Raw genomic sequence first — 28,000 nt, forward strand, 5'->3', positions numbered from 1 at the left:
TATTTAACATATATACAAGTATTAAAATCATGTATTATGTATTTGTTACATATGAAATGTATGTTATATATAAGTGTATCTGTATATGATATATAGAATACATTGTATATGGTATAGATAGATAGATAGATAGATGTACTTTGCAAAGATCTACTTTATGTATATATGAATAGTGGATTTTTAGTCCATATTGATAAAATTCAAGGTCTTAGCTAATATTCTTTAAAGAAACACAGGAAAGGAGCACCTGGGTGGCTCAGTGGGTTAAAGCCTCTGCCTTCAGCTCAGGTCATGATCCCAGGGATAGAGCCCCGCATCGGGCTCTCTGCTCAGCGGGAAGCCTTCTTCCTCCTCTCTCTCTGCCTGCCTCTCTGCCTACTTGTGATCTCTGTCAAATAAATAAATAAAATCTTAAAAAAAAAAAGAAACACAGGAAAGTATACAACACGTAAGGGTTCAGTTTTATGTCTTTTCACAAGTTAATACAATAATCACATTGGTAAACAGAACATAAGCACCCTAGCCTGTCACATCATATAATACATAAATAATATTTGGCAAATATGTGCCAAAATTTATTTGCTCCTTCTCCTTTGGCTGACTTTCAGGATGTTCTCTAGTTTTTTACTCTAACAAAATCAATGCCATGAACACCCTTGTACATACATGTCCTCTTGTGTACATGGGCAGGAGTGTCCCTAAGATACTTTCCCTCAGTAATGGAATTTCTAGATCATATGATGAGGACAGTTGAAAATTTACTAATTATCACCTCATTGTATTCTGAGTTTATCAGCAGTGATGAGTGTTTCTGGTTAGTCACACCCTCATGAATACTTCCTATCTTCAGGCATTTATAGTCTCACAAATCTGATGGATTGCGATTGCGACTCAAGCCCACATTTCCCCGACTATTACCAGAGTTGAGTATCTCTCTCTATTATCTCTTTAGGTTTTCTTCTCAGGGAAATTTCTTTCCATACCCTTGTACATTTGAGCTGCTTTTTTCCCCTGATTTATGATCATTATTATCAGCAAAAATAATAAATCTTTTTAAAAATTTTTATTTATTAACATATAATGTATTATTTGCCCCATGTGTACAGGTCTGTGAATCATCAGGCTTATACATTTCACAGCACTCTCCATAGCACATACCCTCCCCAATGCCCATAACCCAACCACTCTATCCTTAACCCTCCACTCCCCAGCAACCCTCAGTTTGTTTTGTGAGATTAAGAGTCACTTACGGTTTGTCTCCTTCTCAATCCAATCATGTTTCCTTTTTTTCCTTCCCTACCTCCCACAACCGCCTGCCCTGCCTCTCAAATTCCTCATAATAGAGACACCATATGATAGTTGTTTTTCTCTTATTGACTTATTTCATTCAGCATAATACCCTCTAGCTCCATCCACATCATTGCAAAAAAAAAAAAAAAAGGCAAAATTTCCTTTCTTTTGATGGCTGCATAGTATTCCATTTTGTATATGGAATAATCTTCCACATCTTCTTTATCCATTCATCTGTTGATGGACATATAAGTTCTTTCCATAGTTTGGCTATTGTGGACAATGCTGCTATAAACGTTTGGGTGCACATGCCCCTTCAGATCACTACTTTTGTATCTTTAGGATAAAAACCCAGTAGTGTGATTGCTGGGTCGTAAGGAAGCTCTATTTTCAACTTTCTGAGGAACCTCCATGTCGTTTTCCAGAGTGCCTGCACCAGCTTGCATTCCCACCAACAGTGTAGGAGGGTTCCCTTTCTCCACATCCTCTCCAACATCAGTCATTTCCCAACTTGTTAATTTTAGCCATTCTGACTGGTGTGAGGTGGTATCTCATTCTGGTTTTGATTTGTATTTCCCTGATGTCGAGTCATGTGGAGCACTTTTTCATGTCTGTTGGCCATCTGGATGTCTTCTTTGCAGAAATGTCTGTTTATGTCCTCTGTCCATTTCTTGATTGGATTATTTCTTCTTTGGGTGTTGTGTCTGATAAGTTCTTTATAGATTTTGGACACTAGCCCTTTATCTGATACATCATTTGCCAATATCTTCTCCTATTCTGTCAATTGTCTTTTGGTTTTGTTAACTGTTTCCTTTGCTGTGCAAAAGCTTTTGATCTTGATGAAGTCCCAATAGTTCATTTTGCCCTTTCTTTCCTTGCCTTTGGTGATGTGTCTACCAAGAAGTTGCTGCAGGTGAGGTCGAAGAGGTTGCTGCCTATTTTCTCCTCAAGGATTTTGATGGGTCTCATATTGAGGTCCTTCAGCCATTTTGAGTCTATTTTCTTGTGTGGTGTAAGGAAATGGTCCAGTTTCATTCTTCTGCATGTGGCTGTCTAATATTCCCAACACCATTTGCTGAAGAGACTGTCTTTTTTCCATTGGACATTCTTTCCTGCTTTGTTGAACATTAGTTGACCATAGAGTTGAGGGTCCATTTCTAGGCTCTCTATTCTGTTCCACTGATCTCTGTGTCTATTTTTGTGCCAGTACCATGCTGTCTTGATGATGACAGCTTTGTAATAGAGCTTGAAGTCTGGAATTGTGATGCCACCAACTTTGGCTTTCCTCTTCAACATTCCTCTGGCTATTTGGGGCCTTTTCTGGTTCCATATAAATTTTAGGATTATTTGTTCCATTTCTTTGAAAAAAATGGATGATATTTTGATTGGGATTGCATTAAACGTGTAGATGGCTTTAGGTAGCATAAACATTTTCATAATATTTTTTCTTCCAATCCATGAGCGTGGAGCATTTTTCCATTTCTTGGTGTCTTCCTCAATTTCTTGCATGAGTACTTTATACTTTTCTGAGTACAGATTCTTTGCCTCTTTGGTTAGGTTTACTGCTAGGTATCTTATGATTTTCGGTGCAATTATAAATGGGATCGACTGCTTATTTTCTCTTTCTTCTGTCTTGCTATGGGTATAGAGAAATGCAACTGATTTCTGAGCATTGATTTTTATATCCTGTCACTTTACTGAATTGCTGTATGCGTTCTAGCAGTTTTGGAGTGGAGTCCTTTGGGTTTTCTACATAAAGTATCATATCATCTGCAAAGACTGAGAGTTTGACTTCTTCTTTCCTGATTCAGAAGCTTTTTACTTCTTTTTGTTGTCTGATTGCTGAGGTTAGGACTTCTAGTACTATGTTGAATAGCAGTGGTGGTAAGTGATATTGCTGCCATGTTCCTGACCTTAGGGAAAATCTTGCAGTTTTTCCCCATTGAGAATTAATTCACTGTGGGTTTTTCATATATGGCTTTGATGATATTGAGGTATGTACCCTCTGTCCCTACACTTTGAAGAGTTTTGATCAAGAAAGGATGCTGTACTTTGTCAAATGCTTTTTCAGCATCTATGAAGAGTATCATATGGTTCTTGTTTTTTCTTTTATTAATGTATTGTATCACATTGATTCATTTACAGATGTTGAACCAAGCTTGTAGCCCAGGAATAAATCCCACTTGGTCGTGGTGAATAATCCTTTTAGTGTGCTGTTGGATCCTATTGGCTAGTATTTGATGAGAATTTTCACATCTGTGTTCATCAAAGGCATTGATCTGTAATTCTCCTTTTTGATGGGGTATTTATCTGGTTTTAAGATCAAAGTAATGTTGGCCTCATAAAATGAATTTAGAAGTTTTCCTTCCATTTCTATTTTTTTGGAAATAGTTTCAGGAGAATAGGTATTAATTCTTCTTTAAATGTTTGGTAGAATTCCCCTGGGAAGCCATCTGGCCCTGAGATCTTGTTTGTTGGGAGATTTTTTTTTTTTTTAAGATTTTATTTATTTATTTGACAGAGAGAGAGATCACAAGTAGGCAAGAGGCAGTCAGAGAGAGAGCGGGAAGCAGTCTCCCCGCCGAGCAGAGAGCCCGATGTGGGACTCGATCCCAGGACCCCGAGATCATGACCTGAGCCGAAGGCAGAGGCTTAACCCACTGAGCCACCCAGGTGCCCCTGTTGGGAGATTTTTGATGACTACTTCAATCTCCTTACTGGTTATGGGTCTGTTCAGGTTTTCTATTTCTTCCTGGTTCAGTTTTGGTAGTTTATATGTCTCTAGGAATGCATCCATTTCTTCCAGATTGTCAAATTTGCTGGCGTATAGTTGCTCATAATATATTCTTATCATTATTTATATTTCTTTGGTGTTGGTTGTGATCTCTCCTCTTTCATTCATGATTTTATTAATGTGGGTCCTTTTCTCTTTTCTTTTTGGTAAGTCTGGCCAGGGGTTTATCAATCTTATTAATTCTTTCAAAGAACCAGCTCCTAGTTTCATTGATTTGTTCTACTGTTCTTTTGGTTTCTATTTCATTGATTTCTGCTCTGGTCTTTATGATTTTTCTTCTCCTGCTGGGTTTAGGCTTTCTTTGCTGTTCTTTCTCTAGCTCCTTTAGGTGTAGGGTTAGCTTGTATACTTGAGACCTTTCTTGTTCCTTGAGAGAGGCTTGTGTTGCTATATACTTTCCTCTCAGAACCACCTTTGCTGTGTCCTAAAGATTTTAAAGTTGTGCTTTCATTTTCCTTTGTGTCCGTTAATTTTTTACATTCTTCTTTAATTTCCCTGTTGATCCATTCATTCTTTTTTCTTTAAATTAAATTTTTTTCAGTGTTCTAAAATTCATTGTTTATGTACCATACCCAATGCTCCATTCAATATGTGCCATTCATTCATTAGTAGGATGCTCTTTAGCCTCCATGTATTTGAGTTCTTACCAACCTTCCTCTTGTGAGTGAGTTCTAACTTCAGAAGTTTGTGGTCTGAAAATATGAAGGGAATGATCCCAATCTTTTGGTAATAGTGGAGACCTGACTTGTGACCCAGGACATGATCTATTCTGTACAATGTTCCATGTGAACTAGGGAAGAATGTGTATTCTGTTGCTTTGGGATGGAATGTTCTGAATATATCTGTGATGTCCATCTGGTCCAGTGTGTCATTTAAAGCCTTTATTTCCTTTTTGATCTCTTGCTTAGATGATCTGTCCATTTGAGTGGGGAGATGTTAAAGTCCTCTACTATTATTGTATTATTGTCGACGTGTTTCTTTGATTTTGTTATTAATTGATTTATATAATTGGCTGCTCCCATGTTAGGGGCATAGATATGTAAAATTGTTAGATCTTCTTTTTGGACAGAACTTTTAAGATATAGTGTCCTTCCTCATCTCGTATTATAGTCTTTGGCTTAAATGCTAATTTATCTGATATAAAGATTGCCTCCCTAGCATTCTTTTGATGCCCATTAGCATGGTAAATTTTTTCCACCCCCTCACTTTAAATCTGGTGGTGTCTATGGTTCTAAAATGAGTTACTTGTAGACAGTATATTGATGGGTATTGTTGTTGTTTTTTTTTTAATCCATTCAGATACCTGTGTCTTTTGATTGGGGCATTTAGCCCATTTACATGCAGGGTAACTATTGAAAGATATGAATTTATTGCCATTGTATTGCCTGTAAGGTGACTGTTACTGTATATTGTCTCTGTTCCTTTCTGGTCTATTACTTTTAGGCTCTCTCTTTGCTTAGAGGACCCCTTTCCATATTTCCTGTACGGCTGGTTTGGTGTTTGCAAAGTCTTTTAATTTTTGCTTGTCCTGGAAGCTTTTTATTTCTCCTTCTATTTTCAATGACAGCCTAGCTGGGTATAGTATTCTTGACTGCATAATTTTTTTGTTTTTTGCTCTATATTATGCTAGTCCTTTCTGGCCGGCAGGTCTCTTTGGATAGGTCTGCTTCCAACCTAATATTTCTACCATAGTATTTTACAGACCTCTTGTTCCAAGCTGCTTTCAGAATTTTCTCTTTGTCACTGAAACTTGTAAGTTTTACTATTAGATGATGGGGTGTGGACCTATTTTTATTGATTTTGAGGGGGGTACTCTGCCTCCTGGATTTTGATGCTTGTTCCCTTCACCAGATTAGGGAAATTCTCTGCTATAATTTGCTCCAATATATCTTCTGCCCCCCTTCTTCTTCTGGGATCCCAATTACTGTAATATTGTTTTGCTTTATGGTATCACTTTTCTCATGAATTCTCCCCCCATGAGCCAGTAGTTGTTTATCTCTCTTTTTCTCAGCTTCTTTATTGTCCATCATTTGGTCTTCTAGATCACTAATTCTCTCTTCTGCTTCATTTATCCTAGCAGTAAAAGCCTCCGTTTTTGATAACACTTCATTAATAGCTTTTCAATTTCAACTTGGTTAGATTTCAGTTTTTTCATTTCTCCAGAAAGGCATTTTATTCCTCCAGAAAGGGATTCTCTAGTATCTTCCATGCTTTTTTCAAGGCCAGCTAGCACTTTGATAATCATTATTCTGAACTCTAGTTCTGACATATTACCAACGTCTGTATTGATTAGGTCCCTAGCTGTCAGTACTGCCTCTTGTTCTTTTTCTTGAGGTGAGTTTTTCTGCCTTGTCATTTTTATCCAGATAAGAATAGATGAATGAGAGAGCAAAATACTAAAAGGGTAGCAACGACCCCAGAAAAATATACAATAATCAAATCAGCAGAGACCCAGAATGAGGGGGTGGGAGGGTAGGGAAAAAAATATATCTATATATAGAGAGAGAGAGAGCGAATAGAACAGGGCCACACACTTGATTTTGGATGTCTTTTGTTCTGTTAGAAGAAACTACATCCCAAAATTTTAAAGAAAGAAAAAAAATAATAATTATTATTATTTTATATATATGTATGTATATATAGATATATACACACACACACATACACATAAACACACATATACAAAAATAAGGGTAAACACAATGAAGGGATGGAATGTGATTATAAAGATGAAAATTTTTTAAAATTCTAAAGAAGAAATTGATAAGAAGTTGGTGCTGCTGGGTACTAGGCACTATGGGAGCTGAGCAAAGGGAAAACTGAGTGCTGTGGAAGCCTGGTCCTAGGAAAAAATGCCCATGCTGCAGAAGCCATGTGTACTGCAGGAGTTAAGCACTAGACAACCCACAAATACTACAGGAGCCTGGTACTGGAGTAGTTGTACACACATTGCAGGAATGTGTTCAGAAAATACAACAGGGCAAGAACATGAAATTCTTTCTTCCTACAATACATTTTTTCCATTTCATCTACTGACAAAGTTAACATCATGTCAGCAATCAATGGAAAATATTTAAAGGTCTGAGATCCATTTCCACAGAACAAGAAAAAAGATGCACTTGGAGCTAAGAAGCAGTGAATAAATGTTTGATAGACCAAGGCAAACATGGTAATGAGGTTGGATTGGTATGCACAGGCAGATTATGCAGGTCATGTTGACCACTATGAGAAGCTTGCATTTTATTTTAAGAATGATATATCAATCTGGGGCACCTGGGTGGCTCAGTGGGTTAAGGCCTCTGCCTTCAGCTCAGGTCATGATCCCAGAGTCCTGGGATCAAGCCCCGCATCGGGCTGTCTGCTCAGCAGGGAGCCTTCTTCCTCACCCCCCTCTCTCTCTGCCTGCCTCTCTGCCTACTTGTGATCTCTGTCTGTCAAATAAATGAATAATGTCTTAAAAAAAAAAAAGAATGATTTATCAACTATTGAAAGAGTTGGAGGAGAGGAGAGGAGGAACCAGAGAAGAAACAATGAGACTAGTAGGAAGTAATTACAATAAGCCTAATACAAGATGTTGGTGTCTGTGGAGTTGATAAGAAGTGGTAGGAAGGAGAATCTATGGGACTTTCTTATGGATTGAAAGTTGACATGCAGTTGATATTCAAAGAGTATTCGATCTCCCTGGAAACAGGATAAATTCTAGCGTAATGTACATGGGAACTTAGATGATTGTAGAAAGCTTCTCCTTATATGACTGCCAACTCAGTTAAATAATTGTATTTAGGGTTTAGTACTGTAGTACCCTATGTGGCTGAGTGTTAACTTCTCTGTAGTTTCCTAATTATCAATCAAAATACTCAAGATTAGACTACAAAACAACATTGACTGTCAAAACCACCGTGTACATAAGCAATTGTCCCTCAACACACCAGACAATACTACTAATGAGAGTGGAAATAGCCAAGAGCAACATGTGCTTTAGGAGAGCACAAAGACTGTGAAAATGATCTCCAGAGTGCCAGATATGGTCTGGGTTTGCATATTTGAACTTTTTACTACAGCCCATGATAAGAAATCTATTTTACGTCATGACTAATTACAATTATAGTGAAAGGGGTTTTTCCAAACATATAAATCCTTATTCCATTTGTTGCATTCTGATGGTTTTTATTCTAGTTAACATTTCAATAGTAGTCATATACTTCTGAATTAATTTCTTGAACCAATCAAGAGCCATAACCTTCAGTTCAAAAAATATGGTCTGGAAAATTCAGGAAATCTTCTCACTTCTTAGTGATTGCATTTTTTTTTTAAGTTCTTCATGTGTGGGTTGTGCCATTTGCTAGTTGATAGCAGTGTACAAAAATTTCCCTTTTGCATCCCCTAACTCGGAAAGAAACTGGGTTTGGGAGTTAAGTTTAGATTTTAGCTTTAAGGTTTCATTTTGGATCTTAGGAGCTCTCAGTTTATAATTTGTTATTTATTGTCTATCATTCACTGGACCATATGTTACTCAAGACGAAGAAGTTAAACTTATATATCTTCACATTCCCTAAGGTACCTAGGATGATGTAGTATATTTAATAATTGTTTAAACCTATTTTATAGTATAATTAAGTTGAACACTAAATAGTGACTATATCAAGTGTTTAAACTGAGTAATAAAATTTCAGAACCTTGAGATTTTTTTCAAACTAGTTTTGCTATTTTATATGAATAGATAGTTATAGAGTTTTCTTTTTTTTTTAATATTTATTTATTTGACAGAGAGCTAGAGAGAGAGAGCACAAGAGCAGCAGGGAGAAAGGGAGAGAGAGAAGCAGGCTCTCTGCTGAGCAGGGAGCCCGATGCGGGGCTCGATCCCAGGACCCTGGAATCATGACCTGAGCCGAAAGCAGCCACTTAACCAACTGAGCCACCCAGGCGCCCCAGTTACAGAGTTTTCAAAATTATTTCAAAATTCTGAAAATTTTCTTCATAATATAACTTCTGCTTATTTAGTACTTTGCAGGTTCTCTGGTTCTTTTACATGATATTATCACCTATAATTGATTAAGATAGCCAATAAGGTACACAAATACTCCCATTTCTATCAAGGTTAAAAAAAACCCAAACTGATAGCATTGTATAAAAGGAACGTCACAATCTGAAACTCATTTATTTCTATAGACTCTCCTCAACACCCACCACCCAAATTACTCACCAACTAATACCTGTTGCTTACTCTTCCCCCACCTACCCAAAACTCATGACTTTTTCTAACTCCACATTTGTAGGCATGGTTTCCTCTGACTGAAATGCTCATCTACCCTCCTGCCCCATCCTCAACTTAGCCTAGCTGATTCCTAGTTATCCTTCAAAACCCTTTCTAACCTCTCTACTTCTGGGAAGTATCTAGCAAAAGTGAAATGAGTGGAACCAGTTGCGGGGATAGTAGAGTAAACTACACAAAAGATAAGTGAATGAATAAGTAAACAAATGAGAAAAGTAAAGCTATAAACCATGTCGTGTCGCCCCTTGGGACATTCGCCAATATAATCAACTTTCTTGTCATTGGAAACAGAGCCTCTCTAGTGATACCTCCATGCCAAAGGTCCCGCTATGCCACCTACTTTGACGTTGCTGTTCTTCGCTGCCTACTCCAGCCCCACTGGTCTGAAGAAGGCACTCAGTGGTCTCTGATGTACTATCTACAAAGGCTGCGGCACATGTTGGAAGAGAAGCCTGAAAAGCCTCCAGAGCCAGATATTCCTCTCTTGCCCAGACCCAGGAGCAGCTCGATGGTGGCAGCAGCTCCCTCACTAGTGAACACCCACAAAACCCAAGTAAGAGAAACTCAGTGCATTGTCTTTTAAATCAACAACTTTGGCCGTAACAGATTCTCTTTTTCTCCTATTCATCCGTCTCTTCATTTCAGTGCTGACTACTTATTAGTGGGTTACATTGATATTATTATCCTTTCCCTTTTATCTTTTATTGCTAGATAGTTTGCTTCTTTCTTGGCATTTAATTTACCATTCAAAGAAGGGTATCTAAATACCTCTAACTCACACTAATCTGGAGATAAAGCTCTGTTGATCCAGAATAATGGAAAATTTCCCAACTGAAGTGCTCGTCGATAGATAGTTCTCTTATCCAACTGTTGATTACTCATATCATGAAATGTGTGACACTAACATTTTACTGAACATGGTTTACCTTCTTTTGCATAGCTCAAAATTTTCAGCACCTCAATATCATAATTAGAAATATTTCCTTTGGACATATAGTCTTCCTCTTTGTTATAGATGTTTGGAAAAATAAACTGACTGTATCCTGATTTGATGACATCCCCCTGAAAATCACTTTTTGATAAATGAATGTGCTAATACTAGCTTGAACACTTTTTCTTTCCCTCTTTCTCATTGATACCGTGTGGGTTGGCTATGTAGAGAAAAATGGTGATTTGCAGTGTGTCCCAGTTGTTTGGTTTAATTAATTATGAATTGGCTATACCAGAAAATGTCTATATATTCTGAAAGTAAACATGAGCAATATTAGAGTGAAAAAGAGAGATACTCTGTTTTAGTAGTAGATGATTCTGCCCAAAATAAAAATCTCTTTTGGTGAACCATTAAACAGAAAAACTTTTTTTTAATGGAAAGAGAAAACAAGATACCTGTCTTGGCTTTCCCAAATATGGAGCTTCATGTTCTCACTGTTAAAAACTCCAAACAGGGGTTATAGTTAATATATAACATATCTCCTCCAAAGCAGGCTATGGATTCTAAAAGTCTAGAACTACAAGTTAAACAGTTCATAGATATCAAAACATTAGGCACACCCCTATTAAAAATATGGCATCTCAATAAGAAAAGTCTTTGGATATAAAGTCCTTGATTGTGAAGTCTCCCTTTATTGTCTATTAAGGACCTCACCATGAAGTGTAATGAAGAGGAAAAATCTCTTAGCCCTGAGGCCTTTTCTAAGGTTTCGTTGACCAATTTACGTAGGTCTGCAGTCCCAGATCTTTCTTCAGACCTTGGCATGAACATTTTTAAGAAGGTGAGTAGAACCATTTAAGCTCTATAATATTTTGGTACTTGGAAAAAAAAAATCCGTAGGACTTTCATGAGGTCATGCTACAGAATGTGTTAGGCTGGGAAAGGAACATTGAGGAGAGAGGTCAGCCCCCACTTATAGCACTGGTTTGTAGCATGACCTTGTGTGAGTCCCTCTGTATGCATGAATGTTTCCCATTCTTAATGTTACCAGGCTCAATCCTGAAGATGTGTGTAGAGTGCTTTCAGTGGTAGTGGAGATAGTTGTGGTAGCCATGATAGCGACTTATATTTATATGGTTCCTCTCATTTTATCAAGCATTTTATATAAATCGTTCTCATTTAATCCAATGAGATTCTAAATCTCTACATTTTGCAGCTAAGAAAATGAGCCTTACTGAAGTCTTATTCAGAGTGATGGGATCATCATGGAACATTTATTCTTGAGGTCATCTCTAGTTTAAAAACAGCAAAACAAACAAAACTCTGTAAATAAAGTAGTAAATCCTTACAACAAATCACTAAATTTTCTACCCTCACAACTTTTTATAGGCCATCTCATAGGTTTCCATTCAATAAACATTTACTATGCATCCACTAGACCTCTAAAAATGAGAAATTAAAAGCAGAGTCAAGTGTACACTTGGGAGTCACCTAATCAGTGTTCAAATTCTTGCTCTGCCATCTTCTACCTCTGTGATCCTGGTCAAACGATACTAAGTATAGTTCCTTCATTTGTAAATTGGATACATAACATACTTACTTCAAAAGGTTATGAGGATTGAGATAATACCTGTAAATTCTTCCCTGTGCCTGGCACTTAGTAAGTACTCAATGAATGTTAATTATTCTCAAAAAAGAAAGGAGCTAAGCCTTGGAAATTTTAGTAGTTTGTGAAAGGTTGAGTCCAAACTCAAAACCAGGTCTTGTTCAAGCTAGGTCATGCTTTTATGAATCTACCATTCCATCTCTCTTTTTGTAAATATATGGAGCCAACCAGCTAGGAAATAATGTGTAGAATAATGCATGTGTAGTAGCTTCATTTTCTATTTTTCAAAATGATTAGTTCAGCTGTGTTCATGAGAGACACAGAACATATTGTTAACTTACATATGAGCTCAGAGTGTTGCTATGCAAGCAGTCATGTCTACCTTCATTGATAATGTAATGATAGGCAATGGCTGTAGTTTTTCTAAAAATGTCAGTCATCTGGGGGAATAAGTTTTCAGTACTGACTACACATGAGAATCTCTGGGGAGACATAAAAAAATTGCTGTGCCCAGACCCGCACCCAAACCAATTAGGTCAGAATTGCTGCAGGTTAGACCCAGACATTGGTATATTTTAAAAGCTTCTCAAGAAATTCTGAACTCTTATTTCTACTGGATTTTGAACTTGTTTGACAGGAGTAATGGGTTTGTACCAGTTCATGCCTTGAATCTTCTGACTTTATGGACAGTGGCACACACTTGAAGTTGTCTGGCTGGAAAAATTGATTTCAATCCTGGAAAAATGAAACGGATAATAACTGGCGGGTCCAAGTGGTGACTCTGGAACCCTATACTCTAACCTATGATTCTCAATATTTAGCATTTATCAGAATCACCTACAGGGCTTATTAAAACACAACTGCTAATGGGGCACCTGGGTGGCTCAGTTTTTAAGCATCTGCCTTCTGCTCAGGTCATGATCCCAGGGTCCTGGGTTCGAGCCCCACATCAGGCTCTCTGCTAGGTGGGAAGCCTGCTTCTCCTTCTCCCATTCCCTCTGCTTGTGTTTCCTCTCTGTGTTTCTCTGTGTCAAATAAATAAAAATCTTAAAAAAAAAAAAAACACAACTGCTCGACCTTACCTTCTAGGTTTCTGATCTAGTTTATTTGGAATTGAACCTGACAATTTGTATTTCTAACAGTTTCCCAGTTGATACTGATCCCACTTGTCCAGGGACAACACAAGCTAGCAGAAAGACCCAGGGAATATGTTACATTTTCTTTTGTGTCTTTCACTCTTTTAACCCATTATGGAAATCTCACCCATCTCTATTGGATGATACTCATTGACTTTCTGGTCTCTTCTTCCTGGAACATTCCTGTATATTACTGCAGATTATTATTTGGGAAGCAGGGTGTCACCTTTCCTTTGCCCTGTGCCTAATCCTTTACCTCTGATTCTCATAGTTCAAGAGTCGCAAAGAGGACCGAGAGAGGAAAGGCTCGATCCCATTCCACCACACAGGGAAGAGGAGGCCCCGAAGAATGGGCGTGCCATTCCTGCTCCATGAGGACCACCTGGATGTATCCCCCACCCGAAGCACATTCTCCTTCGGAAGTTTCTCTGGGCTTGGTGACGACAGGCGAGGCATTGAAAAAGGAGGCTGGCAAACCACCATTTTAGGTGACCACAAGGACTTTTCAAAGTAGGGCAGAGCTTGAGTGACCTGTTTAGAAATCTGGATCTAGGGCTCCGGGGCAAATCTGCATCTTTCTTGAACAGTTTAGTCAAGAAATGTGGGCCCAGATGCTAGTTTCTAGTAGCAAAGGAATGCAGATAATTTAATTAAATATGGAAGAACTCTGTATAATTAGGCAGGTAACGGCCCTATTTCTTAGGGACTTTAGATGTGGAAACATGGCCTTAAAGGGTCTTGTGCATTAGGAGTCATTGTGAATCCAAAAACAGACTTTAATTTGGATATTAGAAAAGGAAAATGTAATGAAAAGAAAAAGAAGCCCCCCCCACCCCCCCACCCCCGCCGATGACATATTTAGCTTAAATTCAGAAACAGAGCTTGCTGGCACTCCAAATATGGTTTCTAACATTTGGCTTCTATTGGGGCTGATCTTACGACAGACAACTTCATCCATCATCTTGACCCTGACTATTCCTAGAACAAGTCCCATGTCTGCTACTTGGCTGTGCCTCAGGCACTTCCTAATGTCCTTTTATCCTCCCTGCTGTCTGTCCTTCGGGAATACAATATCTCAGCAGAGAATCTTTCGTTTTTAAATTCTCTCGTGGTGCTCTTGTCCATCTCAGGGAAATTTACCCGGCGGGGCAGTTCAGATGCAGCCACGGAGATGGAGAGCCTGAGTGCCAGGCACTCGCACTCCCACCACACCCTGGTGAGTGACCTGCCAGATCACTCCAACAGCCACGGAGAAAACACTGTCAAGGAAGGTGGGTCGGAGGCGGCACCTGCAGGCGGGAGTTCAGGTTCCTTTTCCTGTTTCCTGTTTTTACTCCATATTCCATTTTCATTGCAATCTGGCTCCTTCTACTTTTTAAAAACTTGCATTCATGTATTGCATTGCTGGGTAATTTACTTGTGAGCCATTCTTGGGATTTCCTTTGTAGCAAAAGCTATTTGATGGCACTCTGCAAACACCATACCTCTCAGAGGGGAAGGAAGCCATTCATCTTTGTTTTCAAAAGGTCATAGACCCATGGGGCTAGAAGAGACTTAGAAGACAGTTATATTCAGTACCATGGTCCCCTGTATGATGTCCCTCAAAAGGTCTTATCTACCTTTAATGAGAGGAAAGTCACTGCCTTCCAGGGCTATGGATTCCTTTTTCAGACAGCTGCTATTTCAAATAAGTGCCTTATATGCTTCATGTGGAGAAAACATGTGTGTCTGGGTGGAAGCCAAATTGGTCTCTTATTCTTTACTCTTAACCTATGAGCAGAAATTGAAGCCCTCCTTTCCCTGGAGTATGTTTCAAGTATTTGATGATACCAGTTACTTCCACCACAAATTTATGTTCCATTACTCTTGAGCAAAGGAGAAAAAAGTCTTCCTTATTTGCTGTTGCTTAAATATGCTAGATAAAACCAAATATTTTACCAGCCACAAACTTGTGGGGAAATACTTCAACTAAACCAGTTGCTAAAAGCATTAGTAAATCATGAATATGCATAGATCCTACTGTATCAGTAGGATCTTCCATTTAAGAGTGGGTAAAATCACCTGTTAAATGAAAGTTAAACTCTAGTCCGGGTCTTAAGGAAGCCAGTTGGAATTCACATTTTCTATAACTTCCATTTTTGCCAGATGTCACATGGCCTTGACACAAGGCAATTTTGTGGGAATTGAGAATAGCTTTGAGACTGCAAGTCAAACATCTACAACAGCTTCAGCTCTGATTGTGACCATGAGAGTGTAACTGCCTGACATGATGTCACGAGCTAATATGGGGAAAATTAAGACATTGCTTTCTTTTTATTAGTGCGATCCCAGATCTCCACAATCACGGTTGCAACCTTCAACACCACCCTGGCATCCTTCAACGTAGGCTACGCAGACTTTTTCAGTGAGCATATGAGGAAACTCTGCAACCAGGTGCCTATCCCGGAGATGCCACATGAACCCTTGGCATGTGCGAATCTGCCCCGAAGCCTCACAGACTCCTGCATAAACTACAGCTACTTAGAGGACACGGAACATATCGATGGGACCAATAACTTTGTCCACAAGAATGGCATGCTTGATCTTTCAGTAAGAAGCAAGAATTTCTCTTACCAAAACTTGAAAGATAATGACTCTTTGATCCAGTTTTTATAATGCTATAAAATAGATTCTTAGCAATGTTGAACCTTAAAATGAAAAGGCTACCCATATAATAAAACTTCACAAATGTGTCAACCATCACTGAGGCAACTTTCCCTTTTTGTTTTTTTTTCAAGCATTACATTAGATGTGATCTGACCTCAGAATATTTTTATAATCCAAAAACATTAGCAAATCCTGAATATGCTTATGTAAAATACACATAAACGAGTATGGGCTAAATCTCTTTTCTCTAGAATAAGAGTAAAAGTTCTCAGTTTATTTTCTTTTATTATACAAGCAACATGACTGCAAACCTCCTGGGTAGCAAGGGAAAATGAATAGAACCCCATGAAAAGATTTAAACTTGCATTCTCAAGAATGCCTGTCTTGATTATAGTTATTAGCAAATGAAAGGGTTGTTATAGTTTACAATTATATTTCACAAAATTTTTTATTTCATATTAGAAAACGGGCTCAGCAAATAATTTACTCTATTAAAATCAATGAAAAGACATAATTTAAACATGTAAATATTTTGCATTTAAAATTGAGGTGTAAATAATGATACAATTGTGAAGGCCTAAATGTTTCTCGATTATGTGGATATGGGAATCATTGTTTTTTTATCTATTATGACATAAAGTGAAAGGAAGAGGATTAAAACCCTTTGATTTAAAAAAATCAGTTGAACCGGTTTCCATTTAGGTGAAAAATTATGGTCCCATTAATTCACTGTTCTTCAGTACCCCTATTAACAGTATTATGACAAGTTTTGGAATACTTCAGTGAGCTAATACACAATATTTTCTTCTCATCATACATTTCACGTCTTTTGGTGACTTATACCTAAGCACGTACACAAGGGGCGCAATTTAAATAGGCGCATTTGGGAAAATTACCTGAATCATTTATGCTTAAGTACACAGAAGAGCCTAAAAGAAATGTATTAAACAGAATGACAAAATCTATGTAGGGAGAGAGAGTTCAGGCAAACTAATCACCTTCTGGTCCTCTTTTTCTCTGCCCAGGTGGTTCTGAAGGCTGTTTATCTTGTCCTGAATCATGACATCAGTTCTCGCATCTGTGATGTAGCACTAAACCTTGTGGAATGCTTGCTTCAGCTTGGTGTGGTACCTTGTGTAGAAAAGAACAGAAAAAAGAGTGAAAACAAGGAACATGAAACTACAGAAAAAAGAGCCAGTGAGGGAACCTTCCAGTTCAAAGGTGTATCTGGAAGTTCACCCTGTGGATTTGGGGGCCCTTCAGTTAGTGGAGCTGGAGATGGTGGAGGAGAAGAAGGAGGTGGAGATGGAGGTGGCGGAGGAGGTGATGGAGGCGGAGGCGGAGGCGGAGGAGGTGGACCTTATGAGAAGAATGATAAGAACCAAGAGAAGGTATGACTGAACCACCTTCTGTGTTCTCGTGAAATGTGGCCCCTAATTTCTTTCCAGTGCTTGCTTGCCAAGAATTTGATCACACCTAGTCCCTAAAGAAAGTCGTGAGCCTAGAAATCTCTTCAGTGGGTTCTCACCAGGCATTCGTAGAAACGGTAAGATGAAATGGTATTCTCAATTCAAAAACCATCGACATTCAAGCAGTGTTAGAGCTAATTTCCTGGTCATGGTATTTCTTTAGGGTAGTATCTCAGTTATACTATATGACCATCACTCACAGTCTGTCAAGAATAGCCTCATTCTCAAGTTTTTCAGGGTCTGACCAAATTGAGGACTATTTTATTCTCAGAATGCCATAACAAAATACCATAGATTGGGTGGATTAAACAACAGAAATTCTCTTCTCACATTTCTGGAGGCTGGGAAGATCAAGATGAAAGTGCCAGCGAGGCTTCTGAAGCTTCTTCTCTTGGGTTATAGGTGGTTACCATCTTGCTGTATACTCACATGGCCTCTTTTTTTTCTGTACACACACACACACACACACACACACACACACCCACACAGAGAGAGAGAGAGAGAGTCCTCTGGTGTCCATTCCTATAAGTATACTGATCTCATCAAACTAGAGCCCCACTCTCATGAAATCATCCAATCCTAATTACCTCCCAAAGGCCACATCTTCAGATACCATCACATTGAAGGTTAATGCTTCAATATGTGAATTTGGGAAAAGTATATTCAGTCCATAACAAGTTGTATAATTTTTCCTCAAGATGATGTTTTTTCTCTTGATCTGAGGAACATGTTCTTTGGGCAGCCAATGTCAATCACTATTGAAGAAAGGGAAGAATTTTGTTCAGCTAATTGGTTGCTTTCAAAGACTAGCCTTGGTGCTCTCATGTCTCAGTGTTTCACAACTTATGTTTTTAGCTTTCTTATTATTGATTATTCCTGAATTTACTTCCCTTTGCCTTGGCAACACCTCATTTATGATCTCTGCACTTAATGCCAAAAATTAGTTTTTTCCTTCACTTTGGGTTCTAAATAAATACCATAGCTTAGGGCTCTCAGGGGGCTCAGTCAGCTGAGTGTCCTATTCTTGATTTTATCAGGTCTTGATCTCAGGGTTGTGAATTCAAGCCCCACATTAGGCTCCTCAGTGTCATGGTGGGCATGGAGCCTACTTAAAAAAAAAGAGAGAGAGAGAGAGAAAGAAAGAAAGAAAGAAAGAAAAAAGAATCACCATAGTTTGAATTCACGTAAATTACACTGATTTCAATTCAGGGTTTTTGTTGGAAAATACTGTTAACAAATTGAAATCAACAGAAGATTTGAATATCTAATGTCAGGATGTACACATCAGGTCAAGCGTTTACAGGTGTAAAATGACGTGTGCATCTTATGTAATTATCTAAACTATGAATTATCCATCTGAATAAGTGTTGTGGTGCTCCTTCCTCCTATAATTTCTTCTCTATCTCTTTCTAATCCTACTTGATCAATTTTTAATGTGCATTGATCATCTGTGTTTCTTCATCTCATTGTCTACAATCTTCCTAATATTTTAGGTCTCTCATCCAAATATTCTTTCCCAATATTTTGGGTTCCTGAACGCTTTCTTTAGGATTTTCTTCCTCTGACTTAATCATAAATGTGTATTTTCCAATTCTTTTTTTAAAGATTTTATTTATTTATTTGTCAGAGAGAGAGCACAAGCAGGGGGAGCAGCGGGCAGAGGGAGAAGCAGGCTCTTCACTGGTCAGACCCTGAAAATCTTGAGAAAAGGTATTCTTGACAGACTGTGAGTGATGGTCATATAGTATAACTGAGATACTACCCTAAAGAAATAACATGACCAGGAAATTAGCTCTAACACTGCTTGAATGTCAAGCAGGAGTCTGATGGGGACTTGATACCAGCACTCTGGGATCATGATCTGAACCAAATGCAGACCCTTAACTGACTGAGATACCCAAGCATCCTGAGTGTATTTTCTAATTCTGACAGTATCTTCCAGTACTTAAGGTTGCCAACTTCTTACCTCTTCATACATTGCTGAGGATAATCTGAAAATCCTTGGATCTCACTCTTGCTAAGTGTCCATGTTTTATCTATCAATATAAGCTGGCTACTCAAAGAGATAATAGATGGTATTTTATCCAATATAATATTCAAGGGAAAACAGAAAGAAAAAAATAAGAGTTGTGAAATTTTGATAGGTTTTTATTATTAAAGCTTAGTGCAAATAAATTAAAGAGGGCTTTGTTATGTATTCTAAGAATTTCTGAGGTCCATTATTAGTGTTATATTTTTACTTTTAGTTCTAAAATTTTACCCAATTGGTATCTGCATATGATTTCTTTTTGTAGACTTGCAAGTCTCTTGCCAATTTAAAATCTAGTTAGTATCCTAGTTTCTTGATAATGTAAACAGTATTTGGACAAAAGTTAACACTCTTGGTTAGATGGAATTTTTTGAAGTCAGATATGTAGTCTTCAAAACAACCACCAAGTAATCAATGTTTCATAGTTCTGGAAAAAAATACTCTTTGTAAAACAAATAATTTATAAAATAAAACCTAACCATAAGTTAAGTACATGTATTTCTGATTCACACAGGTCTCTTCTGCCCTAAATCTCTGTTATGTTCAGTGGAATCTGAGAGTTTATCTAATTTTACAATGTAGTAATACCAGAAGCATGGGGAATTTATTAATTCAGAAAGGAATATCTAATTCTATTTCTATATATGTTACTAACTAATACTGAGAGCTTGAAATGTTATTTAATATCTGTCCTGATTTCTGTCTGTAGCTTGGTACATTTTTCTGAATGTCTCCTGTAAGAAGAACCTAAATCCTAAGGACATCTGAAGGTGTAAAGAAAACCAAACCTGAATAGATATTTACTAAGAGCTTTTGGAGCTAGGGATTTTTTTTTTTTTTTAAGGAACATATAGTAATCTAAAAATGGGTGTAAACCTATCTTCCAAATCATGACCTACCCAGGGTGAACTTTTCTGAGGCACTACTTACTGCCTTTAGCTGTGCAATTGGTGCACCACACAAGGGCTCGTGGCTAAGGCTGAGTCAGGAAGGACTGAGATCCAGTCTATACTCTGCTCACTGAGCTGTTCAACCAAGAGATACATCTACTAAAAGGGCTCATCTTTTTCTAACTCACCTACCCACAGGAATGCCTTTTCTAATTTGCACAAAGTAGTCACAAAGGAGCAGTGTCCCACGCCTAGAAATATAAATATATATATAATTATGTATATAATACATATAAATACATATAAAATAAATATAAAATATGTATAGATTATTATGATTCCCATTTTGTAGGGCACACAGTGGTTACGTGGCTGGCCCAAGGTTATGGAGCTAAGATGTGAATCCAAGCTAAAACATTTCTGAATTGCTGTATATATGATAAATAAGTTAGTAAGTGTCTATTGATAATTTCTCAGTCTTCCATTTGCAACCGTCTGATATATAGAGTGCCCAGGAAATGAACTGAGATGTGGAGATGTGGGTGCAGGAAGTTTCCTGAGGTGGCCTCTCAGGATCAACATCTGTGAGGTCGTAAAAGAAGACAGGATGAGGTAGAGAGAGAAGTTGAACTGCAATGTAGTTGTAACAGACTTCAGCTCATCACACAGAGAGCTCTAAAGCAAGGATGACTCCTCAAAAGTAATCTCCAGGTAGAGAAAAGGAGCCCACATTTATACTCCTAAACCTGCATTATGCCTTTGACCAGCCATTGGAAGCAAATTGCTACCAGGAAGAGCATTAACCTTAGGTGAGGCAACTCTCCTTTAGCTAAAAGCAGTGGCCAGTTAGGATCTCAGTAGAGAGCTGTCAGCCAGCAACACTTCCAGGCTCAGAGAATGCTCAGTTTTGCAGGGGGCATCTCAGCACTGCATCCACTACATGAGGCTGTAGATTAGAAAAGGTGGATCGACTGCATAACTTTAGGGGAGGAGAGTCTACCTTTCCATATCACCCATGATGTCTTGGTAACACCATCTCTTTCACTCCCTACCCACAATGGAGTACTTTCAGGGTGTGATACCGTTTGCTTAGCCACCTGTTCCACATGACAATGGAAAACCACTTCACCATTTACAGAGCAATGCTTATCCATTATTTCCTTTGTCCTGCACAGTAAACCAATATAGAAAGGGAAATTATTAGGATCCTTCTGCCTCTTTGGAGATAATTCACAGAAGTTCATTTTTCTGGAAGCTGTGTCCTTCACTAACAGCAAGGATTAAATGGGGCAAAAGAGAGGATGATAACCATTCTAATTGCTCATCTCAGGAAAGCTTCCTATTTACCCACAAAGGAAGAAACAAGCTGAATGTTGACAAATTTCTTTATATTCTCACTTTGCTGCTGCGTGAGTATTACAATACAGTGAAAATACAAAATTAGAAAGTCCTTTAAAAATGTCAGAAGTTGCCATGTGATTTCAAAGTTCCAGACTTTTATCAGTTCCAGAAATTTAGCAATAATCGTTGCCTGGTGGTACTATTAGAAATCTGATGATGAGGGTGGCTTCTGGGAAAATCTATTTGCCTTCATCACTGATAGTCCCCATTGTCTCTCTAGGTGGTTCTAATGGTCTGCAAAGGCTACAGTAAGCATGCTTTCTAATCAAGAGGTCTACATATATATCCTTTAGCACTAGAGGGTGATCAAAATGCACATCTTTCTTTCTTTTAAAAGGCAATCTGGATTTTAGAAAGGTTAACGTGCTTGTTGAGCCCTTGACAATTCTGTTTTTCAAGTTGTACGTGCTCACCATAAAACATATAAAACTCAGTTTAATCACAAAATCACAAAATGGAATGTCAGTACCAAAAGGGCTTTGTGACTTTTCTAGGATGAAAGTACACCTGTAAGCAACCATAGGCTTGCTCTGACCATGCTCATTAAAATAGTGAAGTCTTTGGGATGTGCCTATGGTTGCGGAGAAGGACATCGAGGGCTCTCTGGAGATCGTCTGAGACACCAGGTATTCCGAGAGAATGTAAGAGAATTACAGTAGATTCCATTTCCTCTCCTTCCCTGCCTCCAATTTAAAAATGAGTCCTTTGACAATGAGGGTCAGTGTTCCCTGAAAAATATTGCATTTCATAGTAATGATTAATGATGATTCAGAGTGGGAAGATTCCCACGACATATCTCAAGACTTCAAAAACCCAGGCCTAGGAAAGCATAATTAGGAAAACACTTCTGCCTTCTGCCTAGAGCAGGCCAACTCCCAGTTGGTGAAAGGGTGTATAATTGGAATGTGTGAATTAAAGTTTACAAGACATTGGCAAAGATTAATGTATTTAAGGAGCCTCTGAGGGGCTGTGACGAATGACTTTTTGATCATTTGCCTGGGTACAATAGAAACATATTTTATGTTAAAGAATGGGGTCAAAGTTTAGGACTCAATTTGTCATTCTTACATAGGTGTGGAAAATGGCCCTTATTGGGACAAAACAGGACTATAAAAGTAGCCCGTCATGTTCTGGCTGCTTTGTTTGAGAATGAACCTTGACTCCTTCATATTTGAGATCATGTCCCTTTGAACTGTGTGAAACTTGAAACTCTGCACTTGGGCTTGCAAAGCATAATTCTGTCATGGAATATGATCTTACTTTTGCTCGTTTTCACGTGCCTCAGCTGATGGCTACTTTTCCCTTCACCCTTGAGCAATAACCCACCTCCATAGCAAGTCCAAGCTGGGACAGTTGCCTCGTACATACATTTGAATTGAAATTGTAAGAAAATGTCCTCCTGAAAATAAGGGCTTTATGCAAATTTGAGTCTAGGAAACTCTTTGGCATATGACGGCAGAGTTTTAGGATCATGTCAACATCTAATGCCAACCCATTTTTTTCTTGGTATTAGTTTTTGTCATGAATGTTCACACAGAACTAGCATGCTGGGTTTCTTTCTTCCTCTGTCATCTACCCATCTATCCATCTATCCATTCCTGTCTCTTTCTTTTATATGCTTTATGTTGTATTATATTCATTGGTTGTTTGTATATGGGGGGTTGTAGTCACAGTAATTAACTTCTAAATTCCGAAGCATGACAACTTTTACCAAGATCTAGATTTTGAGGCTCAAAATGTAAAAATCAAAATAACAATAATAATAAGGCAATAGACAGCTGAAATCAGCCCCATCTTTGAGCATGTGTATGTGATTTTTGTTGTTTGATTTTTAATTCTATCACAGTATGAATAAATGCCTTCATGGTTATTATCACTCCTCATACAGAAGACCAATTCCATGAAATGGCACATTAAATATAATAAGTGTCATGCTTTACTTGGAGGTATAAACTGGCTCGGACACCAGAACCTTTCTTTCTAGACTTAGAGAAAATAGGACAGGTGATCAGAAGTCACTTGAGAGATCACTTGCTGCTTAGTAGTCCACTATGCTTTCCTCATGAGACTACTGAACATTTCCCATCAGGCTGTCCAGACAGTTTTTTACCTGCCTTCTCAGCTTTCCTGACTTAGAGGGCAACTCTTCCATTCTCTTGTAGCCCAGCTTAATATTCATTATAGGGACTAACTTTGCCTCTCCTTGCTCAGCAAACACATTGTCCAAGAGATACAAATGTGAGACATTATCCCTGGAAAAGTCTATTTCAAGAAGCTGGTTCTTTACAAATTTCTAAAACATTGCATTTTCAGAAGTTACTTAACTTTTAAGATGTTAGGAGTATTTCTTCTACCAGATCAGGGCCTCTATATTTCTTTAAGGAAGAAAGAAAGAAAGAAAGAGAGAAAAAAACACGGAGGGAGGGAGGGAGGGAGGAAGGAAAGAAGAAAGAACTAGAAGATAACTTTAATGATATACATCAAAATGCTTAATAATTCTGGCATGTGTTTTTTTAGCTTAATCATTTGCAGGTAGTCCCAAACTATTGAAAGGAAATTCACTCTGACAGCTTTATATCTCTTGGAGAAGTTTAGAATATTCATTGAGAATCAAAATGCTTAAGGTTCGATAGTCCGATTTGATTCTTGCTTAAACTTCCCATGGAACTCATTCAGACATTCTAATAGCCTCTAACGGGTGGATTAGAAACTATGCTGCCTTTGGTATATTTTGTAGAGAAGATCAGATAATTTGTGCTTCAAGACTTTCCAACTCAGAAGTTTAAATTTTTTTGTAAGTGTAACAATGAAGATCTTTGCAAATTCTTTATGGGATAATAATTAAATACTACTTCATGCGGGAAATATTTTTTTTCATTTATTTTTTTTTTCAGCGTAACAGTATTCATTGTTTTTGCACCACACCCAGTGCTCCATGCAATACGTGCCCTCCCTATTCCCCACCACCTGGTTCCCCCAACCTCCCACCCCCCGCCCCTTCAAAACCCTCAGGTTGTTTTTCAGGGTCCATAGTCTCTTATGGTTCGCCTCCCCTTCCAATTTCCCTTAACTTCCTTCTCCTCTCCATCTCCCAATGTCCTCCCATGCAGGAAATATTTTAAGTAAATACTTTGAAAACATAATTTTACAGCAAGCAGCGTTTATTTTGTAAGGGAAAAAATGAGGTTGACTAAGATCTAGCAACCAATAACCTCTCTGGAATAAAAACACTTATTTTCTCATTATTCTAGGAACTAGTAAAGGGAGAATGAAAACAATTATCAATTCACCCGACTTTGGGACACAGATGGGGGGATCACAGCAAGGTCATACCAAGAAATTTATTGCTAATTCCAGGTTTTGGCCTTTGAAAATCCTTCTATTTCTTTTCAGACTTTTCCAGAATCTTTCTCTGGGCCTTGATTTCTTAAAGTAGTAACTTAACTTTTCTTCTGGGAAACCAATAAGACCCTACCTTGTAAGTCTGAATTCTTAGGGATTGCTTTCTCCAATCTGACTTTCAAGATTGTGCCTAGTTGTCCAAAGTTTTCCATCCTCAATTAAGGTGGTCCTCACCCAAACACCTCCCTTTCCTTAGCCTTTTCCTTCAGCTTAGAGTCTTCTGTTATTTCCCCATTTCATTCCTTTGTCATGGACTTCCTTATATCTCTTACACAGAATGTTTCTTCAAGAGAGCAACTAATCTCTATTCATGCATCCATAATCATAAGTTCTTTCAGAAAGTGGGTGGTACCTAAGTAATGTTTGCCCTAACCATTATCTGGATTCTTCATAGGACTACTGTATCATAAGAGAAATAACCTCAGTAAAGGGCAAGACTCTGACTCCTAATTTTGACTCTGCTGTGAACTGTGTCAACTTGGACAAAATCCTTGACTTCTGTGAGCCCCAGCTTCCTCCACTATAGTGTTAGATGCTCATCAAATCACGAGTTGTGAAAGTCAAATGTTATGTCCTTACAAGCAAGAAACGTGTTTTAACAGCAAGGCACTGTACACATGTGGTTTTTCTCTTCATAGTAGGAGAAGGCTGGAAGGCTTTGACTGACACCAGATAGTATCCGCATTTTCTGTCTGTGACCTTCTGCAGCCAATGACCGTGCCTTCATTTGTTCTGATCATTATGGGATTGTTGTGGAATTATTCCCCTTCCCTTTGCCAAATGGCAGAATTATTTTCTGGATCATATGCAATGTAATTGTGAGTATTAGGGTCTAGCCAATGGTTGCTTGGTTTTCACATCTATAAGGCTAATTTCTATTTAAATATCAAACTCTCACATTCAAATACAGACACATAAATAAACAAACTAGACCTGCTTGTATTTTATGCCTCCTCCCTGCTTCAAGGATCTTCCCCTCCTACCCAGATAAGAGGACACTGGATACCCACTTCCTACGTCCCTCTCACCACCCCCTCATTAAATCTACTTAAGTTCAAAGTTGCTGAACATAGGAGTGGCATGCTTCTTCCCATTACACAAAGCCTTTGAGGTTTTTCAAACCTGGCTGACCAATTCTGTAACCTGCCTAATTTTTGACACTTTGAGCTTTTCTTCATTGAGATCTTAAAATCTTGATCTTGGTGAAAAGACTGAGGGTTGTTTTTTGTTTTTGGTTTTTTGTTTTTTTTTGTTTTTTTTTTGGCACCAGCATTAGACATTAGCCTTGGGTTTTACTTGGAGCAGCCCTTCTCAAAGTAAAGTCCTTCATACTGCTCAGCTTATCTCTGCCCCTCTCTTGCTCAGACAAGAGGGACTAGCAGGGTTGGCCTGCACCAGCCAGCAGGGATGGATGGAAGCCTTTGCCTTCTGCAGGCTTCTGTCTCAGACTAATGGTATCCCTAGCTTAAGCTGGTACCTGTGACTTTTTCACTTTTCTTCCTCCATTGCAGGCCCAGAACTGCCTCACTAAGCTATACAAGCTAGATAAGATGCAATTCCGACAAACCATGAGGGACTATGTGAACAAGGACTCTCTCAATAATGTAGTGGACTTCTTGCATGCTTTGCTAGGATTTTGTATGGAGCCAGTCACTGACAGTAAGTAAAGCTGTGCCATGTTCCAGGAGAGATCGCTGTGAGTGATGCAGGTAGAGTCTCAGAAGTACCCTGAATATGCGGGGATAGAATTTAGAGGGAGAGATGTGTGAGTGTGTGTGTGTGTGTGTGTGTGTAATAAAGTATCAGTAAGAGAAGCTTGCACATCGTCTTTGATGACACGTTTTTGGAAGCTTTGTGATGACAACGTTCCTCAGCAAAAGGGATTTGGTAACGTTGGGGCATCCTCACAGCTAGCACTTCAAGCCATCACTCACGGCACTCCTCTCTCTTTCACACGACTTTCTGTTATATGACAATTGAGGCAGAAATCAAGGAACGAGGGAGTATATACAAATATGAGTACTTATTATATGCCAGGCACAGTACTTGGAGATTTTTTTCACAAAATAAAATAGGAAAAAGAAAGACATATATAAACATAATGGTAGTATAATTTTGATACACTCATCTATACCTACATATATACTGAATTTTTTTAAAAACAGGCAAATGGATATATAGATAGCCCCACACACCATTTTATACTTCATGGCCTTAAGAAAACCCCACCAAAGAGACCTGTAGTGTAAGGGGCCAGTGAACACCAATTGCCTTAATAATAAACAAAACACCTTCAATATCACTCAAATGCAAATAGAGTAATGAAATGAAAATGCTATATGAAGCCTGAGTTGAGTAATATATACATTTTAATTAGAGCCTGGGAAGAAATAATGTCTTAGTATATAGCCTTTTGTGGTTTATATGATACATGTATGAGAGTTGATTAATTTATAATGAAGATCTATTTGATGAATTTGGAACCAATTTCCCTATTTGTATCCCAGGCTTTATTGTTTGGTGACCTCATTTTAAAAATATTGTTCCTTTATAGAGCCCCTAGAATAATCTATATCCTCAAAGAAGTTTTAAGCTGAGCACATTATAAATTGTAAAAAATAATAAAGTGAGAATTATAGTTGAGATACTGTAAGAGAAATTCCTATTTTTCTCTTTTTTTAAGCTAGCTGAGATAGAAACTACAAGCGTAGACCAAAAGATTTCTTTCTACGATGTAAAACCTAGGGATAATCCCCTGCCAGCTGACACAGACCGTGAAAGGTTGGTGACAAAGTGTATTACTTCAAGGTGACAAATCCCCCCTGGGACTCTTGAGAAGTGGCTCACGGTGAATCAGCCAACCAAACACACAGGTCCTTATCTGATTTGTTTTGGAGATGCATACACCTTGACCCTACAGTCCATTGGTGGCTCACAGTCATTAGAAATCTTCTGGCAAGGCTCTGGAATATCTCATGTGTCCCCTACAAAATGTCTGTGGATATGTGAAAAACGGGCAAAAAATGCTACCAAAGAGTGATGGCCTCAGTTCATTGGCATTTCACATTTCAATGAGTCATAAGGAAGTGGCTCTAAGAGAGGTTGTAGTTTTTCATTCTCCATATATCTACAGA

The 28,000-nt window shown here is 38.2% G+C and overlaps 1 protein-coding gene across 4 annotated transcripts in view; it reads left to right on the forward strand.

Moving 5' to 3' along the window:
* Positions 1-28,000, forward strand: part of UNC80 (unc-80 homolog, NALCN channel complex subunit) — a 227,977-nt gene that overhangs the window by 39,656 nt on the left and 160,321 nt on the right. For 3 of the 4 annotated variants that reach the window (XM_046019112.1, XM_046019110.1, XM_046019111.1), the window contains exons 8-15: positions 9,648-9,909; positions 10,994-11,128; positions 13,301-13,517; positions 14,160-14,300; positions 15,350-15,618; positions 16,701-17,066; positions 21,959-22,105; positions 26,378-26,525. In XM_046019112.1, coding sequence (XP_045875068.1) covers positions 9,648-9,909; positions 10,994-11,128; positions 13,301-13,517; positions 14,160-14,300; positions 15,350-15,618; positions 16,701-17,066; positions 21,959-22,105; positions 26,378-26,525 — 1,685 coding nt within the window. The remainder of the gene's footprint in view (positions 1-9,647; positions 9,910-10,993; positions 11,129-13,300; positions 13,518-14,159; positions 14,301-15,349; positions 15,619-16,700; positions 17,067-21,958; positions 22,106-26,377; positions 26,526-28,000) is intronic. The other variant, XM_046019113.1, reaches the window with a different exon arrangement.

This window comes from Meles meles, chromosome 9 (assembly GCF_922984935.1).
Source record: "Meles meles chromosome 9, mMelMel3.1 paternal haplotype, whole genome shotgun sequence".
NCBI lineage: Eukaryota > Metazoa > Chordata > Mammalia > Carnivora > Mustelidae > Meles > Meles meles.